The sequence below is a fragment of the Pongo abelii genome, chromosome X (assembly GCF_028885655.2).
Source record: "Pongo abelii isolate AG06213 chromosome X, NHGRI_mPonAbe1-v2.0_pri, whole genome shotgun sequence".
In the NCBI taxonomy this organism is placed as follows: domain Eukaryota; kingdom Metazoa; phylum Chordata; class Mammalia; order Primates; family Hominidae; genus Pongo; species Pongo abelii.
This window is the reverse complement of record NC_072008.2, coordinates 9706767-9727180: the sequence shown is the minus strand read 5'-3', so window position 1 is coordinate 9727180 and position 20414 is coordinate 9706767. Positions and strand designations below refer to the sequence as shown.

Here is a 20414-nt window from a genome sequence, read left to right as displayed (position 1 = left end):
GTCTGGAGACTTTTTTGGCTGTTACAACTAAGGGAGGAGAGGTGCTCCTGGCATCTGGTGGGTGGAGCCAGGGATGCTGCTCAACATCCAACAGTGCCCAGGATGGCCCCACCACAGAGGAACATGCAGCCCCAAATACTGAGTGCTGCGGTGGAGAAGGCCTGCCCACGTGCTATCGCGACTGTGCAAAATCTCTGCAAATGACCATCCATTATACAGGAGGGTAACGCTTCAGAAGCAGAGCCCAAATGAGATGCACACAGCATTTAGGCCTGGATTCTGGGTCCATCTTTCCATGGGATTTAATAAAATAGGCACTTGCTGCTACTTGAAATGACTCCTTGGGTTCAGGCTTAGACTAACTATAGCCATGACACAATTGACATCATTTTGTTTTGGTTCATGTTTTTTTGACCATTCTTTGATTCTCTGATTTCCGTTTACCATGAAAAACTTTCCACACACGTTTAAAAATACAGCAGGAGGTTCTTTCCTTGTGAAGCACGCCAAATATTCGAATCAGGTGAACCTCAATAAGCCTTGGGGTTGTATCTGGATGTGCAAACACATGTTTATATGCTCTGAACCTGAATTACTTCAGAAATGAGGAAGAACTGAAAGGCTCAGGTTTCAGCTGAAGAACAACTAAATGAAACATCACTCCAGATGATTTCTGATTACAAGACAATATTCAAAATAAAGAAAACAATACAACCTATGTAAACAACTAGCTGCATCACCTCCTCAGGCACTCCTGGCCCTTGATTCTGGCCATGGAGTGGACAATGGTGACCGATGGGTCAAGACGCTCCCACACCCCCTTCCTCCTTCATATGTCCACACCCAAATGAACAAGCCCATGACAAAATGCGGTAACTGTCCAAGGTAGTAACAACATGTCCTCATTTAAACTCCGCAGGCACATTGTCTCTCTCTTTTTTTCCTTAGAGACAGGGTCTCGCTCTGTCATCCAGGCTGGAGTGCAGGGGCACAGTCATGGCTCACTGCAGCCTCAAACTCCTGGACCAAACTGATCTTCCTGCCTTAGCCTCCGAGTAGCTGGGATTACAAGCATGTGCCACTGCACCTGGCTAATTTTTTTTATTTTATGTAGAGATAGGGTCTCATTATATTGGCCAGGCTGGTCTAGAACTTCTGGCCTCAGGCAACCCTCCTGCCTTGGCTTCCCAAAGTGCTGGGATTACAGATGTGTGCTACTGCCCCTGGCATCTCACTTTTTAATGACTAGAAACCATTGTGACAAATGGGACAGTCTTTCATTAGCCCCTAGAGTGCTGGAATCTGGAGTGTCGCGGGAAGGCAACTATGAAGGCTTCTCAACAGATGAGAGGTAGAAGGCAATGAGCAGAGAAAAACAGAGTCACAGGCGCCTTGAGATCTGAGGGCTGGCTGGACCTTGGGGACATGTCCTCTTAGATACACACGTGTGTGTTTTACAGTAAGGAAACTATTAGGCAGGGCCAGAAGGAGTCAGCAGAAGGTCCCGGGTACACAGTGTGAAGGGGTTTGCCAGGGAAAAAGGAGCACAAGAGAGGAAGAAACACCGCAGTTTCGAAAGCCACAGCTTTGTGAAAAATGGCAGGCAGAAGTGCAAGAAAGAAAACAGGGACTGGGTACAGCGGCTCACGCCTCTACTCCCAGCACTTTGGGAGGCCAAGGCGGGAGGATCGCTTGAGCCCAGGAGTTCAAGACCAGCAAGACCTCATCTCTACAAAAAATAAAAAAATTATCTGGACGTGGTGGTGTGTACCTATAAGTTCCAGCTGCTCAGGAGGCTGAGGCAGGAGGATCTTTTGAGGCAGGAGGTTGAGGCTGCAGTGAGCTATGACTGTACCATTGTACTTCCACCTGGGTGACAGAGAGAGACCCTGTCTCAAAAAAAAAAAAAAAAAAAAAAGAAAAGAAAAAAGGATATATTACTTTGTGATTTTCTAAAAGAGTTTTTTAAAAGGTAAAGAGAAAGCAGTATAACATGCTGTGAAGGAGAAAGGTTTGTAAGGGCGAGACCAGTTCCCAGAAAGATGGGACAGAGGGAATCCTGGAAGAATGTGACTGCCAGGTGGGATGGATGACGGTACAGTATGGAAAAGTTCAGTAGAATCACGCGCCTGGGTCAGAGGAGGAGAAACAGGGCCAGAGGGAGGAAGCTGCAGGGGACTGAGAAATCAGTAACAGGGACTGTCTGTGGTTGGTCCCAGTGCTTTGGGAGTCTGAGGCAGGAGGATCACTTGAGCCCAGGAGGTGGAGGCTGCAGTAAGCCATGATTGTGCCACTGCACCCTAGCCTGGGCAACAGTGTGAGACTCAGTCTCTAAAAATAAAATAGGGACTCAGGTGAAGGTGGCAAGAAAGGGTGTGGATCCCATTATTCCCCAGAAGTCAAGGGGATCTTCTTTACTGCAGAATCATGAGACCAGAATAGGAGGAGACAAGAGAGGGTGAGGTGTGTGGTTTAAAACCAAAATTGGTATAAAATTGGCACAACTGCTCACTGTGGACCAATGTAAAAGGTGGGAGGGGTTCCAAGCCAAGTGCACAGTTTTAATGTGCATTTATTTTTCCATCCTCCTAACCCATCTGCTCTACAACGAGCCCAGTAATGAAAGCATCCCTTGAGATCCTCCTTAACACAAGAGCCATCACCTCTCTGCCCTGACGCAGCCTCTGGTGATGCCCTCTGTCGGATTCTGCTGAAATACAGATTCCACCTGACCATGTGTGGGGCCCCTCTCTAACCAACCTGCTCCAGAAATCAAGAAGAGACAGCAAGTCTGCATAAGTGCAAGGCAAACGTCCACCCCGAAGCCCAGAGCGGCTGAAGATCTGCCGCATCTTTTTCAGATGTGGCGGTGTAAGTGTTTACATCAGCTAACAGCCAGTGATTCTACATTTAAGTCAAAAACAGACCCATGTGGGAGGGGCACTGGAAGCTTGCTGCTGTGTATCCACACAACTGGTATTAACACAAAGTGGAAAAAAACCCAACTTACTTTCTTCTTCTTCCTTTTTTTTTTTTTTAATTTTAGAGATGGAGTCTCACTGCGTTGCCCAGGCTGGAGTGTACTGGTGCAATTATAGCTTACTGCAGCCTCAACCTCTCAGGCTTAAGTGATCTGATCCTGTCACCTCAGCCTCCCGAGAGCTGGGGCTACAGGTGCGTACCACCACACTGGGCTAATTAAAAAATTGTTTTTTGTAGAAATGCTGTTACACCATGTTGTCCAGGCTGGTCTCAAACTCCTGGGGTCAAGTAGACTTCCTGCCGCGGCCTCCCAAAGTCCTGGGATTACAGGCATGAGCCACTGCACCCTGCCGCGGAATTAATCCCAAATGCCTGAGGGAAATGCATGTTAGCTTCCAATGTGTTCCAAGCTCTTGCAGCTTCCCAGGGCTCTGCTGTTTGGGGGCCGGGCCCAGCAGCTACGTACCTCGTTGATACTGATCTCGGCCTCTACATACTGCAGGCCCTTCTGGAGAATGGAGATGAGGGCGGCCGGTGGCACTAGCGTCCCATTGATGTTGGACTGGCTGATGTGGCTCTCAATCCCAAATGTGAAAGCCGAGTGGGAAAAACCTGTGGCAAGAGGGGAAAGCCGAGGTTGAGTGAGACCCGAATTGAAGGAGGGAGGTGCAGCCACTGAGATCTGAAGGTGGCCCGCAGACTTCAAACACACTTAATTTGCAGGGACAGACACGGCTGTAGAATGCCCAGGGATGCTTCTGATTTGGGTTCAGTAAGGTGGGAAAGGGCAGGAAGAGAGGGAGGGACTTCAGACCCAGGAAGACCAGGGCTGGTATGTGATGAAACAAGGGACTTTAATGGTAGAACCGTTTCAGTGTTATTAAGAACAAAGCAGAACAGACAATAGTTTGCCCTGCAAGCCCCGGTTGGACATTTCTGTTACTCAAATTTGGCTCCAGGCTCCCCCCCAAACTCCGTGGTTCGTAAGACTGTGCAGAAGCTCAGGCTGAGGCCTCTCTGTGTCACCCCCTGAAAGCACACAGGGCACCTTTCTTCAGCCCAAGATGAGGGAACAGCAAACGCTGACCCTGAGTGCTCCTGGCACGCGGGGCAAGTGTATCACAACTCAACAACTGAAGACGGAGAAGAGGCCGTTCTGGACTGACTGGTGTGGCACTGAGTCATTTTCTCAAAACACTGGGAATTTTCTCTTTGCTAATTGATGCTGGCTCTTTTCCTCTCCTCCCCCAGTGCATCTCTTTCACTGCCGCTCTAGGAAGCTGCTGATCAATGATGCTTGGCAATTTAAAGGTGTTTTCAGATCAGCTTTGGATGAAGGCTCTTGAATGAAGCTGTCGGGGAGGGGGTTAGGACCGAATACACAGAAAGCCATGCCTTGCTCTTGTGGATGGCGCCTGCCTCAAGGAAAGAAGGCAATGGTGCAGGGCATCTATGTGGAGGTCTGGGGGTGATGAGGAAGCTGCGACAGCCCTTCATCAAGGAGAGAGACGGAGGTAGCATCCCACCGCCAGCAAGCCTAGGCTGCTGCAGGGAGTTTCCTAAAACTGGCAACCCCGCCTGGCAGGGGTGGGTCACTTTGCTTGGTGCAGAGGCGGCCTGGGGGTGCACAGGAGCTTGAAATCCTTGGGAGGTGGAGGTCATGGGGGGATCTCGTGTGAGGAACATGACCCCCAGTGCTCGGCTCCCTGGCAACAGGTGGGGTGGACACCAAGGCATTCCCATGGTGTGGCTTTCAACTCTCACACTGTTTACATCTTCCATGCATGAGGCAAATGAGCAGGAAGCAGGGAGTTCGGAAAGCAGCCACTCTACCTCCCTGGTTAGGCCACTCTGCAGGCTGAGAATCTGCTTATCCCAGGAGGCAGGACTGTCAGCCTTGCTGGACAGGTGATCCTCTTCCGCCGTCTTTCATTCAGCCAATGGGGGACAGTGGCAGCCGGCTTCCCTCTGCTTCCATATCAGTGCCCTTCTGCCTCGCCTTATCCAAATGCAAACTGACCTTGCAATAAACGAAACGCTCACCAGATGGGAATGTTCCTCCAGGAGATGAGCTCTGCGCTGTGCTCTCCTTGCTGCTTTCTGACACTTCACTTTTCTCTGTCTACTCTCCCTCCTCCTCAATCCACCCTCTGTTCTGTCCCCACCACCAGGTTGTAAAGAACATATCAAATGTGTAGTTGAGATTTATCTAACAGAGTAATAGGGTAGCTGCTATTAATTTTACAATCAATTGCACAGAGGCTTGCATATTTCTTTACTAAACTATAACTGCCTACATTAGGTTGCAAAGGAGTTCTTTCCAGGTTCCCCTATCCTCAAGGGTTCCTCCGCCCCTGTGTTTTTGGAGGATATAAGTCAAGGCTGTTTACAACAACCTTACCTTTTCCTTCTAACTTGTTTTCTCTCTCCCTATCCACCTTCCTTTTCCCCTACCCACTCCTACCAAAATAAAGCAACCCACCCTTGGGTTCACCAACGACTCTATTCTCCGCCATGCTATACAGAGTTTTACCTGCAAGCTTTTATCACTGATGTCTTTGGAAAAGCGTGGAAGAGAAAACCCCCAGTCAATGGATAAAGCGGGACCTCACTGCATTCTTGGCTTGACGATCCACTACATGGAATCTTCCTTATCTACTCTGGGCCACAGTGATTCCTCTCTCACAGACAGCATGACTCTCGCGGCTGATGGGGGCCACTCACGTGGCTCCTACTAAATGGCTTCAAGCCTCTCAGCATCATTCTGTCACTGCCTCTTTCCCCTGGATGAATCAGTCTCTGAGATCTTTTGAGGGTAACTGACAGCCTCCTGTTGCTCAGTTTGTAGGGTGGGGCTGAGATCGAAGCCTGGGCAGCCAGAAACCACTCTTAGCTACCACGAAACAGTATCTAGAAACATCTACTGAATGCACCAGAATGCAGCATTATGTGCTGATGACGGCACCTGAGAAGCAAACCTCACGGCTGATGGAGCAACTGTGGAAGGAAAGTCTCATGCTCCTGGGACATTTCATTCATCCACTCTGACTCATTCATTCCCGCAAGCAGCACTGGGCCACAGAACTGGTACCTGCAGTCACATGCTCTGTGAAACAGAGCCGATTCTGACCACATTACCATCTTCAACCAAACCTGGGCACTCTGTCCACTACCTCAGTCTTTGTAGCAGCTGTATGGAATTGGTACTGTTTTTGTTTCACACATAAGGACAAACATTGGAGACATCAGGTAACCCGTCCAAGGATCATGTGATATGACGCTGAACTGAACTGTGAACTGTAGACTATGTGACTCCGAGATTCCGCTTTTTACTTTACACTCCAAGACCCACCCACAAGCACAGGAACCAAAATTCTTGAATTCCCTGCATGGACACGGACTCCATTTCCACCTGGCCGCTCAGCTAGACCACCGGCAGCTCTCAACAGCAGCCAGCGTGGGTGCAGCTCAGGCAACTCACAAAGAACGGTGTGCAAAGCTCAGTCTAACCCACGGCGGGAGTGTGCCCTTGATTTCTCTCTCATCTGGGTTTTTAATGTTGAGTACATGTTTTGGCTGCATAACTTTATCTCTCTACATGATTATGCTCTCCAACATAGATTTCATTTCTAGATCATGTGGACAACAGTATCCACATTCAATTAAGTCTTCTTGGAACAAAGAGATGAACCAGTAAAGATGGACGAAGGGTGTGGCGTCTGAGACTTCTGCAAAGAGCTGAAAGTCGTCTGCCAAAAGGAATATCCTGTGCAGATGCACAATGACAAATGCGCAGGATAAAGTCCTACAGGGGTAACTTGAAGGTCTTTCATCAGCTTGGGTCCTCTTTTGGAGAGGGTAGGTTGTCATGACTGGAAATTAGGCACCTTCATAAAGACCTGGAAGATGTGCATTCCATGCCATGGTTAACAGAAGTCCTCCTATTTGCTGAAATTTTCACTAGCTGCATTTCTCTGAATGGATCTCTACATGGCCTCTAGAGCAATGGTTTTTCAGACCACTTGCTTGCAAGACTTTCTTACTGATTTCTGGCCATGCGGTCTCATGAAGGCAAGCAGGAGGGCTGGATGGAGAAAATGTCAGCAGCAGGCAGGATGGCTGGGTTCTGTCCTCGTTCTGCCACTGGGTGCCTGGCCCATGTCGCTTCATTTGGCTGGGCCTGCATTTCCTCCTCTGTGGTATAGGGATAAAAAGTACCTTGAGGTGCTGATGAGACACGTAGACGGGACAGCAGCCAGACCCCCGACACATTTGATGGGGAGAAGACCACAGCTGAGTGGAAAGGTTGCTGTCCCAGCTTTCCTTGCGGGAACAATAAGGATGTCAGATGAAATGGCCACTAGGATATTTGCTGGTTCTGATATTCATTCTGGGACAGGAAGATGCCTGCTATGTTCTGAATGTTTGTGTCCCCCCCAGATTTGTATGTGGGAGACAAATCCCCAAAGTGACGGTATTAAGAGGTGGGGCCTTCAGGAAGCAATTAAATCATGAGGGCTCCACTCTCGTGAATGGGATCAGTGTCCCTATAAAAGAGGCTCAAGCAAGCTCCCCTGCCCCTTCCACCATGTGAAGACACAGAAGGAGCCATCCATGTGAAACAGGACCTCACCAGACACCAAATCTGCTGGCGTCTTGATCTGGGACTTCCCAGCCTCCAGAACTGTGAGCAATACACTTTGGTTGTATATAAATTACTCAGTCTAAGGTACTGGTTACAGCCCATACAAACTAAGACAATGCCCAAGGACTATGTAATAAAGGCTGCTTGACCACTTCCTCTTAGGCCACAGTTGCTGGAACCAGGTGCCAGGGTGCTGCGGAAGGTAATGCCTGCCTCCACACCTGCCAGCATCTCACCCCTCCCACTTGGACTCCAGGGCTAATGGGCGCATTCATTTGCAGTCTGCCAGAGTGGTGAGAATTCGGTGCCTTGTGCCTCCTCAGCTTTCCTGCATCTCTGAACACATCTCTGCTGCCCAACAAGACATCCGTAGGAACAAACACCAGAATGTCGATGACAAACGAAGCATCAAGGACTGCCCCTGCGGCAGGTGCAGAAGTAGTTAAAGGGCAGGAGAACAAAGAGCTTGGTGGTACCTCGATGAAAGATCGTGTGAGGGTGATGGGTTAGTGTCCTTGGTGTCACCAGTAGGCCAGCCTAGAGACATTCCTGAAGACACTAGGCTTGCCACCTACTTAGGAGGCGTATCCCTGATGAATCTCTTCACAGCAGGGTTTCTCAACCACGGCATGGCTGACTTTTAGGCTGGCTCATTCCTTGCTGTGGGGGACACAGTCCCATGCATTGTACGATGTTGAGCAGCACCCCCGGCCTCTACCCACTAGATGCCAGTAGCACACTCCCATCGTAACAACCAAAAATGTTTCCAATATTGTCCCATCAACCCCACCATGCTTGGGGAATTGACACCCTGAAAGGCCACTACCCCCAGCTCTACCCTCCTTACATTTCTGCTTGGTTCTTGGTTGTTGCTATTGAAAAGCAGGCCACCCTCTGCATGCAATTGGTCATAGACCTTAGATAACACACAGTAACAGAGCATAATCAGATGAGGTAAAATTATTCCCAGGGAGAAAAAAAAGAGTATAATCATGATAAACTGAAAGGCTTACACAAAGGACGACATTTTATAAAGGATGGTAGGATCTTCCACGTAAAGTCCTGTCCATTTGGAATAAAACGTGTAATAGTCTCACAAGAGAGGAAACAGTCTGTATAAGAATTTGTCTCATCTAACTAGGCAACATAAACATTTAAAACAAACCAAGTACATGTATTGCGTTTCTTGCAATTATGACACTGCTAAACCACACCCCTCACAAATGACTTCACAAACCATTGAGTTATACAGTGAACTACTACGCCCAGCTAATGTTGGCCTGACTCATCAGCAAAATCTGCTAAGTTATCAATCACTGGCCTTTCGAAATACTGCTTCCTTAGCAGAGAAAAGTAGAATTTAATACTCAGGCAGCTGTGGGGTTGCTTTTGCATCTTCAGCTAAAACAAACACCAAAGGTATCAATTTGTAACATTAAAACTGGAATTTTTTTAAGTATTTAACAGACTTACATACTTGTAATACTGACAGCTATCCAAAGCTGATGGGCACCATCTGCTATCTGTGCACTGTCTAGATCATGGGCTTGCAAACTGAGGCCCACAGACCAAGTCTGGCTCACTGCCAGTGTGTGTAAATAAAGTTTTATTGAGATACAACCACATCCATGAGTTGATGTGTTGTCTATGGCTATTTTCACACTACAATGGGAGAGCTGAGTAGGTGCAACAGAGACCACATGGCTCATAAAGCTGAGGATATTTACTATCTGCTCCTCTACAGGAAACGTGTGCTGACCTGATTTTATATACAGTTGACTCTCCATATCCAATAGTTCTGCGTCCACCAATTCAACCAACCACAGATCAAAAATATCCAGAAAAAAACAACAAAGAACAGTATGATGATAATAATACAAATAAAAAACCAATGCAATATAACAAACACACTTTACTTCAGCCTGGGGGACAAAGTGATACACCAGTCTTGCGAGCAAAGGAAAGAAACAGAAGAGAAGAAAGAAGGAAGGATCATATCGGATGCAATGACGTAAGAATTTGGTACCATTTCTTAGGCTTATGGAGAGAACACATTTAACCAGGTGCTCCGAGGCCTGGATCTGCCCTTAACAGTTTCCCCAGCTTCCTTTTCTGACCAATGGACAGGTGGAATTCAATGATCTACAAGGTCCCTTTCAATTCTAAATTCCTATGTAGAGAAAATAAATTACCTTACGGTGCCAACAAAACCTGAAGGGTTTTAATTTATGGAGGTGACTGAGTGACAACACAAAGAGGCTAATGCCATTGAAAGAATTTATTACTCAGTTCCCAAGGAAGGGAGTATGCTGGGGCGTGCCACACCATGCCACACAGGGCAACAAGAAACCTTATCACACACAGGGACCGGGAAGCTGAGAAAGAGGGAGGGAGGAACTAGGAGTACACCTTTATGACTACAGTAGTCGGGGAGTAAAGGGGTGGGGATATCCCTTATTGGATAGGAAGTGAAAATACATGTTAGAGTTTGTGGCTGGGAGTTTTATAATATGATTTTGGCACGCCTGCAAAAGCCACCTTATGAGAGGTAAACAACTTTGGTTGTTGGTCTAGCTCTATGATCAATGGATACCAAACAGCCACTGGTTAACACACTTGTCCAATCTAGTAGGCTAAAGAGAAGGGGTTTTACAATACAGTCATTATGAAACCAAAACGTACATGTAGCACTTCCTTTTGTTTCTGCAAATGCTGACATTTTTCCAACCTCCCTATTCATAGCAGAGTCAGCACAGCTTCTCCTCAGTCAATATTTCCTGGGTCATAAAGGTTTCTCCAGCAGGACTGCAGCTGCCTGGAAAGCTGCCCACTTTCCTCTCAGTGCTGGGACAAGGTGGCGGAGGTGGGGAGGGTGTGATACAAATAAACATGGAAGAGAGGCCAAGGACGAGGAAGTGGGAGCCGGGATGAAAGATCAAATGGTGAAGAAAACACAGACACACACACACACACTCTCATGGAGTTAGGAACAGTAAACAGAAAAGGCGAGGGAATTAGAAATCCTATCTTCATCTGTGGGGCGAATTCACTACCGGTTCCCTTCACTTCAACAGTGACGGATTAGTCTCACCAGAGGATTACATTTTCTGCCCAAGAAGCAGTTCTTATCATATGTAAACTCCAATTATATCCATGGTAAAAAGCAAAAAAAAAATGCTGGGGAGAATTCTTTTTGCCTTTGCAGTCTATATCACTGAACACGTTCATATCAGCTTTCCATTTTAATGTGTTTATATGAAAAAAATCCTCAAGGCCCAGTCCTCAACTCCCATCCTAACCTCCAACAACATTTTGCTACAGAAAACAGAGTGCAGTGAGAACATTTTTATGTGCTGCAGACCTGTTTGAGATGACCCACCATAACATGGAATTTAGTGTAAAATGAAGCTGCCTCGGATGGCGTCCAAAAGAAATACCAGAAGGATCTCGTTAAAATAGGGTTTTGCCATAACATCTGGCCTGGACCCCAAGGGTGGTGGCTGAATACAGCTCAGGCCACTGACAAGCGCAGACCAGGCACCCTTGCCAAGACTATTTTCATATCCTCTAGATGTGGGAAGCATCCAGGAGGGAAAAGCATTACTCAGGCCATAAACTCATGTGGCTACTTCCTCCCAGGGCAATGGTGGGCTAGGACAACGAGACAACCTTGGAGGGGCCTCGGCTGGGGTAGGGGGTGCTGCTTCCTGGAAATGCTCACAGAGAATTGTAGTGGAGGTGATGCCAGGAGAAGCCTCAGCTCCTGCTGCAAGTCAGCTACTAGGAAGAGCTAGGTTCAGAGACTCTCATGTCCTCCAGCCCTACAGTGTGGTCTCCAGCAGCTTGGAACACTCATGAATTCTGGATTCAATATTTGGAAATTGGAAGACAGCATGAATGCTAAACCAGAGATTTACGATGGATAGCACCACTGCAAATCACACTCAAACAAAAGTCAAGATATGACTTTGGGAATATAAGAGAAAGCAATTTGGAAGATGGAGAAATTAACTCACATTGTTAAACAATCAACACAACTCCTGTTCTCACATAGGGGGAGTTCTTCCAGTCCCTTTTCTCTATGTATCTTAATTACTTTCTTTTTTTTTTTTTTTTGAGACAGAGTTTCACTCTCGTCACCCAGGCTGGAGTGCAATGGCATGATCTTGGCTCACTGCAACCTCCGCCTCGCAGGTTCAAGTGATTCTCCTGCCTCAGCCTCTCGAATAGCTGGGATTACAGGCGCATGCCACCACGCCCAGGTAATTTTTGTATTTTTAGTAGAAATGGGATTTCATTTCATGTTAGCCAGGCTGGTCTCGAACTCCTGACCTCAGGTGATCCACCTGCCTCGGCCTCCCGAAGTGCTGGGATTACTTGCTGGGTGTGAGCCACCGCGCCCGGCCCGTGCATCTGAATTTCTATGTATAATCATCATGGCCACAGAGTATTGTACCCGCGTTCTCTTTTACCTAACACACTATAAGCATTGCCCCTGGTTGCTGGTTGCTTTTGACAGCCACCTCTGTGGTTACTAATTTTTCACCAAGCAGGCAGGTCATCCTTTACTCACACTACGTCCAGTTTTATCTTTCAACAATGAATCAATGGCTTCTAACTGGACAGGTTCCCGTGTCTCAGCTGGTGTTAATGTGCCACTAACCCTACTTGCCAGCATCTTTTCCTCCTTCCTGCCATCATGTGTCCTAGGTCCGCATCACCAAGATGGCGCATTCTCCTCAAAAATGCTGGGTTTTGCTCTTTATTTTTCTTGAAGTGCTCTTCTTACTTTGCCTAAAAACTTCTGGTTCAAATCCAGCTCAGATAGCACTCTATGCCCTTTCTCAAGCTGCTGGAGAAAAGGTGACAACTGCTGCATTCCTGGTCATCAAGTACTCTCTGGTGGCCTCCACATTTCCGACGGTACTCAAAATAATTTTAAGTAGCGTGAGGGCAAATGTTTGAAATTTAATAGCTATTTGAATGTATGTTATGCGAACAATAGAACTAAATGAAACTACTATACTAATAGGTATTGGTATATCTAATAAAAAGCAACTGTTTGAATTTAAGAAAAATATTAAGAAAATACTCCAGGTATATGCAAATATGGTGAAAATTCAGATAACGAGCAAAGAACTAAGATTGGCACTGGGTGTGGTGGCTTATGCCTGTAATCCCAGCACTTTGCAAGGTCGAGGTGGAAGGATCATTTGAAGCCAGGCATTCAACACCAGACTGGGCAACAAAATGAGACCGTATCTTTACAAAAAATAAAAATAATTAGTTGAGTGTGGTGGCCCGTGCCTGCACTCACAGCTACTGGGGGGCGGGGCTGAGGCAGGAGGATCATTTGTGCCCAGGAGGCTGAGGCTACGGTGAGCCATGATTGTGCCACTGCACTCCAGCCTGGACAACACAGAGAGACTCTGTCTTTAAAAAACAATAAATAGGTCAGGTGCAGTGACTCACACTTGTAATCCCAGCACTTTTTTGGAGGCGAAGGTGGGTGAATCGCTTGAGCCCAGGAGTTCGAGACTAGTCTGGGCAACATGGTGAAACACTGCCTCTATAAAAACTACGAAAAATTAGCTGGGTGTGGTAGCACATTCCTGTGGTCCCAGCTACTTGGGGAGACTGAGGTGGGAGGACTGCTTGAGCCCAGGAGGCTGAGGCTGCAGTGAGCCAAGATCATGCCACTGCATTCCAGCCTGGGCAACGCAGTGAGACCCTGTCTCACGCACGAAATATATATGGGGCGGGGGGAGGAGGGCAGGCAGCCCCTTCTCTGCTGTGCTGCTCATTGCAACCTTACTTCATATTTTCATACTTCCTCTAATAAAACTGCCATTTTTAAAAATTAAAAATATATGTATTATCTTAATTGTTGTATTGTTATTTTTGTTTTTTCCAATGTATTATTTTTCCAATTTATTATTATTATTCTTATTTTTGAGAAAGAATTTCGCTCGTTGCCCAGGCTGGAGTGCAATGGCACGATCTCAGCTCACTGCAACCTCTGCCTCCCGGGTTCAAGTGATTCTCCTGCCTCAGCCTCCCAAGTAACTGGGATTACAGGCATGCGCCACTATGCCCAGCTAATTTTGTAGTTTTAGTAGAGATGAGGTTTCACTACGTTGGACAGGCTGGTCTCAAACTCCTGACCTCAGGTGATCCACCCACCTCGACCTCCCAAAGTGCTGGGATTACTACAGGCGTGAGCCACCGCACCTAGCCCCCAATTTATTTTTGATTCACAGTTGGTTGAATTTGTGGATGGGGAACCTGTGGATATGGAGGGCCGACTGTATTTGAAAGCATCACGTAGTACATGATAGCTATATATACATATGTATCTAATACGTAGATATAGATACATATATATAATTTTTATTACATTATTTTCAATGAATGTTGAATAAATGAAAAAATGAGAAAGATTCCAAAGCCAGATGGATGATGTTCTGAATCCCAGCTGTATGACCTCCTTGAAGTGACTTGGGTAGGCCAGGACCTTCTCAGTACCTTGGGTTTCTCATCTGTAAATGAGGATGGAGCTGTTTTCTACTTCCTAGGGATTGGTAGGAATAAACAGTTTCATCTGTCAATATTTAGAATCATGCCTGGCACACAGCAAGTGCTTGATACATGTGAGATATTGTTACTACAACAAAACAGTGATGGGGGGATAGAGGTAACACTGACAAGGGTAGGATATCTGGGTGCCAGGTGGTGGGGAGGGAACTGAAGACAAGGAGGCAGTGGGAAAGATAACATGGAAAAAAATGTTTGAACACAATCCTGATGTTTTTCTACTAAATAGTGCTAATTCTGAATGCTTCTCTCTGCCCTTCTAAATTCATATATTGAAATCTAACCCCCAAGGGGATGGCATTAGGAGGTGGGGCCTTTGGGAGGTGATGAGGGTGGAGCCCGCATGGATGGGATGAGTGTCCTTATACAAGAGACCCCAGAGAGCTCCCTTGCCTCTTCCACCATGTGAGGACACAGTGAGAAGGCGCCGTCTATGAACCAGGAAGCGGGTCCCCACCAGACACTGAATCTCCCACACCTTGATGTTGGACTCCCAGCCTGCAGAAATGTGAGAAAAAAATCTCTGTTGTTTATGGTATTTTGTCATAGCAGCTCGAATGGACTAAGGCAAAGAGTGACATAATCACAGGGTAGAGGAAGCTTATCTTTGGAGTGGACAGACCGTGGTAGGGAAATGGTGATGGTACCAAGGGTGGGATTACATTAAAGAGTGCTCGTTAAGCGTCATTCAAAATATCAGTATGGATGGCAATGGAGAAGTCGGGGATACACACCGTGACTTGGAGGGGAGGAGTCACTGGCGAGATTGGGAGTGGACACTCAGACTTGGGGGATCAGCAGAGAGATTGGGGATGGGACTCAGACTTCAGGAGGAAGGGAGTGGCATATTACTACAGGCACAGATGTGGGAGGGTAAAAAGAACATCATCTTGAGGACAGTAGTAGTTGAGAAGTGAACGGAGAAGGAGGCACCAGCAAAGGGATGTACAGAGACTTCAGGGAAGACGGACAGTGTTGTGTCTCACAGTCCAGACAACTCGCTTGCTGTTCGGTCTGGAAAGCAAGAAAGGGAATGGAATCTGGCATAAAACGTATCAATGCTGGACACTTTTAAGGTCACATTAGAATTTCAGAGCAGGCAAGTCTTGAACGTAACGGTGAATAAACTCGGAAGACAGGCACCTTGGTGAGTGGCTATTTCATCTTATCCAAAACAGGAAATGTGGACTCTCTTAGACATTTTCACATCGTCACCAATTTTTAAAGTAGGAAGTGAAATTTAAGGCTTATGTGCATCTTCAACAGAATCTAACCATTTTTGTGGGTGTCAATACCAATGGAGAATTTTTGACTACACTGAACAAGATGTATACTTAAACAACTGTCATTTATAAATACTCAACTGATTTTCATTCTAATTGCTTTTTCTCCCTGTAACAAATTAATGAGTATAAGAATGGAAAGTCTTAATTTAGAACAATAAACTTAGAAAAGATGGTACAACTGAAATTGCACTGGAACCAGGAGAGTGGAATGGTTATGAACATCTGGAATGTAAGAACTTCTGGATTCCTGCATTTTGCTACTGTAAATGGTTATAATCACACCAAGAGAACAGTTTAGCAAAACAGTCTTTTCAAACAGTTTGTTTGCAACTAGCACGGTTATGAGAGGGTTGGTAATTGAACAATTAGCCCCTTCATAACCTCCCATGTGAGCAGAGGCTCTGCAAACCTACACCACTATATTTAGCAAAGGGAGAATGGACATACTTGGTGGAGGAGGATCAATTGTTCATGCCACACAGCTGGCCAGGGTGATGTGCTATTCTTTTCTATATGAAAGGCCTGGGTATCACGTTCTCCAGCTACTTACCCACTCCTACACATTCTTAGAAATTAGTTTTTATCATTGACATCTAACATATGCATAAATGCACAAACGACAGATACAGAACCTCACCCAGATTTCCATGTGGCATGGGCCTGAAGTGGTGTGGATAGTCTTGTATTCTCCTATTTTCCTTCTGAACCCCTCGGCATGGGCCGCATGCCCACAGGAATGGCCCCCAAATAAAAACCCTGAGCGCCAAGGTTCAAGTGAGCTTCCCCGGCTGGCCACTCTCCCGCACATGGCCAATCATATATTCTTCTGGGAGAATTAACAGCCTCTCTGCAACTCCACTGGGGGTTACACAACCTGCAAGGTTGTGCCTAGTTTCACCTGGACTTCGTGCCTTGTGCCTTTTCCCCTTGCTGATTTTCATCTGTATTATTTCACGGTAATAAACCGTAAGTGTGGCAGGTACTGAGTCCTGTGAGCCCTTCCAGCAAACCACTGGGCCTGAGGGTGGTCTTGAGGGTCCCAACACACCAGCAAAATGTGCTGCTCTCACTTAATGAGATCACATCAAAGCATGAGACATTACTGTTTTGCAGAGTTTCAGGGTACTTTCATCCTCTACTAATGTGGACATTTTATTCAGGTCTTCCTTATTTTATTATTTGATGAAACTAATGTTTTCCTTTATTATTCCTCAAGCAAAGACTGCCAACACCTCAAAGAAATGCTGGCCTTCACTGTTTCATAAAGATTCTTTTTTTAAACATGGATACACATTAGCAATGTAAAAGAGCCGCTGCAGTCAAAAAATATTTTTAGAGACTCAGCTGAACAATAAGCCCTGAACTTTTGTTTAAATTAAGATAGCTGAACCATTAAAATGATTTCCTGAATCCATGGAAACGTGTCTTGCATAAGAAGGCATTCCACGGCCCTAGGAAACACAGTGGAGTCTACAGAGTAATTTGTCAGCTGCTAGGATTACAGTGGGCAAAGCCACTTAATCATTTTTGTAGATGCAATTATTCACAAATATTAAGAGTAATGTAACCACCCAATGGATTCCCTTTGCCTGCTGCCTAGACAGAGCTGATTTATCAAGACAGGGGAATTGTAATAAAGAGTTTAATTCATGCAGAGCCAGCTGTACGGGAGACTGGAGTTTTATTAGCACTCAAATCAGTCTCTCCGAAGGCTTAGAGATTAGGGTTTTTAAAGATAGTTTGGTGAGCAGGGGGGTAGGGTAGGGAGCATCCTGACTGGTTGGGTTGGAGATGAAATCATAGGGAATTGTAACTGGCCTCTTATGCTGAGTCATTCCTCAGTGGGGGGGCCACAGGACCGGTTGTTCGCAGGTCCAAGTGGGGCAATCTGGTTGTCAGAAATGCAAACGCCTGAAAAGACATCTCAAAGGCCAATCTTAGGTTCTACAGCAGTGATGTTATCTTCAAGAGTAATTGGGGAAGATGCAAATCTTGACTGCCGGCATAATGGCAAATTATTACGGCGTGATGGCATAATGGTAAATTATTTAGAATTCAAGCCCCTCTCATCCTAATTTGGTGGCCTTTCATTAGTTTTACAACAACATTTAGTTTTGGGGAAGGACTATTATCATTGAAACTATAAACTAAATTTTTCCCCCAGGTTAGCTTGGCCAGGAATGAGCAAAGACAGTCAACCTGTGAGCTAGAAGCAAGACAGTCAGCCACGTCAGTTTTCTCTCACTGTCAACATGTTCTCAGTTAGTTATAATTTTTGCAAAGGTGGTTTCAATCCCTCCCTTTGGGTTTTATAACACCTTACTCTTAAGGTGTGGGCTATGAAGATGGAAAAAGAAGAGACGACTGCTCTAACTTCTTCCCGCTGACAGTGGGCATAGCGGGTGTAGCTGCAGACCCCAAGGTAAAAGGAGTGGAACCCCTCTGCAGCTGTCTGCATGTACTCACATGTGCCTGGTTGGGGTTTCAAGGCTTGCATGACGAAGGCATTAGTATGGTCATCTGTAGTTTTGGCACAGCATTTAAGTGAACAGTGAACTATAAGGTCCTAGGATAAAGAGTAGAAGTCCTAGCTTCCGAAGCCTTTGTAGACTTGACCTTAAGCTCTGAGGGACCCAGGTGAACATCTCTGAGAACCAATCAGACATGGGGCGGCTAGCAGAGAGATTTGAGCCAGTGGTTGTTAGACAGACAGATTGGGATGGACAGGAAAGAACACATTTTACATATATCATCCCATATTCTTTTTAGGTCAGTTTCCTAGTCCTGAGACTAGATGTTTAATTAAACAGCTGTTTCCCATATCAGGAGGTGGCAATGCAGGTGGGTTAGGCCTCTTTCGTTATAGATGAGGCAGGCAGTGAAAATCTGAAACGTTTTTGTTGCCTATATTACGAGGAATAAGCTTCAGCTTGCAGGGCCTCAGGAACAAGGTAGTAGCACTTTATTGAGTCCAAGTTAGAAAAGTGGAAGAAAAATTTGAAAGCATTCGTTTGGGGACTTGTAGCCCACAAAGAATTCAGGGTTAACAGAAAATACTGAAAACTCAAGAAATTTATACTTTTTTGAAACATAATTTTTCTCTCTCTAGTCCCCATTTTGATTAAAGACAAATCATAGTAAGACAAATTTACTTGCAAAATAAGTCTTAGTCTTATTATGCTTGGACTGATTATTTGTATAAAGTGCAGCAAGAAGAATTATTTGCCATAATAGGCTCTTTCCTCCACCCAAGGTCTCAAGATAACGTGGGGCTCCCTAGGCCTGCCAGAAAATGACATTCTTTACTTACCACAGATCAGGAACCCTGTACAGAAACCGCACAAGGTATGAGGCGTTTTCCTGAGGAGCTTTTGTTGGCTCTGTAAGTCAACTTTGATTCCTTAAAGCAGTCTGTTTATATTTGAATGCATGCCATTCCAGTCAAAGCCTTGGTAAAATAACCAGTGATTCTAATTCTGTTCTGTTACAAAAGAGAACAGATTCTTACTGCACTTATGCAAATAACTACACTGCCATAAGTTGAGAATACTCAAATAGTTTCTATAAATTCTGCAGAAATCAGGTAGAGAAAAAGCAACATGCTCCAAATTTTGCTCACAGTAAATTTTGCACAAGTTTATCTTATTCAATTGCTAAAAGTGGTAAATAGCTCAAAAGAAAACATTCTCTTGATTCTGAATAACAAAGGGATTAGCAATGTTTAACACATCAGCTCTCCACGAGAGTCCCAAAAGTTTGTTTTTTTGTTTTTTTTTTCCTATTCCAATGGCACAATTTCTAAACTTATCAGAGACCCGCATTCAAGAGTACCTGTCAGAGTCCTATAGCTGAATATAACAACTGCCTTCTGAAAAGGAGCAACACAAGACAATAATTGTCTATGGTTGACAGAAGCCTCAGGACAGCCATAAAGATGCAATCAACAAGGAATTCTTGGTCATCTCTGTGACACACAACAATTTAACATAACAATTATAATTATTAATGATAACATATACTGAAACACCAGAATTATAGGAATCTTACACAGATTTGTAACACATACTAATAACATATTTATATGAATATAACCCAAAGAAAGTTAAACACCATTTTATATTTGACAATGCTTCCTGCATGGTTTTAATATATCAAATAAGCCAAATATATCTCTTTTGGACTTTAGGTGTCCTAATTTTTTTTTAAAACATAACCTAGAATTTGATCTTGGCAAGTTTGTCAAATATCAAAGATTTAAAACATTAGATATTACAAAATAGAATCCCAGGTCACCATACCTAAGTCATTCATTTAGCCAAAATGATAACTCAAAAATTTTACGAAGGAAAAAATCTTTACTTTGACAGGAGCCTCAGCTTTCGAAACAACAGGACCCAATGAAGACGGCATGAAGCCAACTGAATCTCTCTTTCCTTTCCCCTCTTCCTTTTCCCTGCCATTTACTCAAAGGGGCAAACAAAAACCTTTTGTATCCCTTAATATTACATGAAAATCTTGTTTAAAAGAAAAAGCAAAATTTCATCTTTGCATTTGTGTACTATTAATGTTAAACCCAATTCTTAACAAAACCTTATAAACAAATCTATATAATCTTAATTCATTTGACCATCAGGTAAAATTTTCAAAAACCTTTTAAAACCCTTTATAATTTTCTGTTAAACAGCTGATTAATTTCCTAAGAAAACCATTATTCAGACACATGGGCCTAGATTTGAGCCCTGCATCAGTGTGCTTTTATTTTAATGTTTAATTTACCAAAAACTGAAATAATCTCCTTCAAATCTTAGCCAACTTCCTCATACACACAGAACTTCCTTTACAAGATCAATCCTTCACAAACCCTTTATAGCTTGTTTTTTTGGGGGGGTGGCGTGGAGGACGGAGTC

General features: G+C 45.0%; 1 protein-coding gene across 7 annotated transcripts in view; it reads right to left on the bottom strand.

Moving 5' to 3' along the window:
• Nucleotides 1–20414, bottom strand: part of TBL1X (transducin beta like 1 X-linked) — a 256356-nt gene that overhangs the window by 32074 nt on the left and 203868 nt on the right. For 5 of the 7 annotated variants that reach the window (XM_054544325.2, XM_054544321.1, XM_054544319.1 and 2 more), the window contains one exon: nucleotides 3449–3594. The exons of the other annotated variants lie outside the window; for them this stretch is intronic. Coding sequence is in view for 3 of the 5 variants with exons in the window: in XM_054544319.1 (XP_054400294.1) it covers nucleotides 3449–3594 (146 nt within the window). In the remaining 2 variants the exon portion in view is untranslated. The remainder of the gene's footprint in view (nucleotides 1–3448; nucleotides 3595–20414) is intronic. 7 annotated transcript variants of the gene reach the window in all.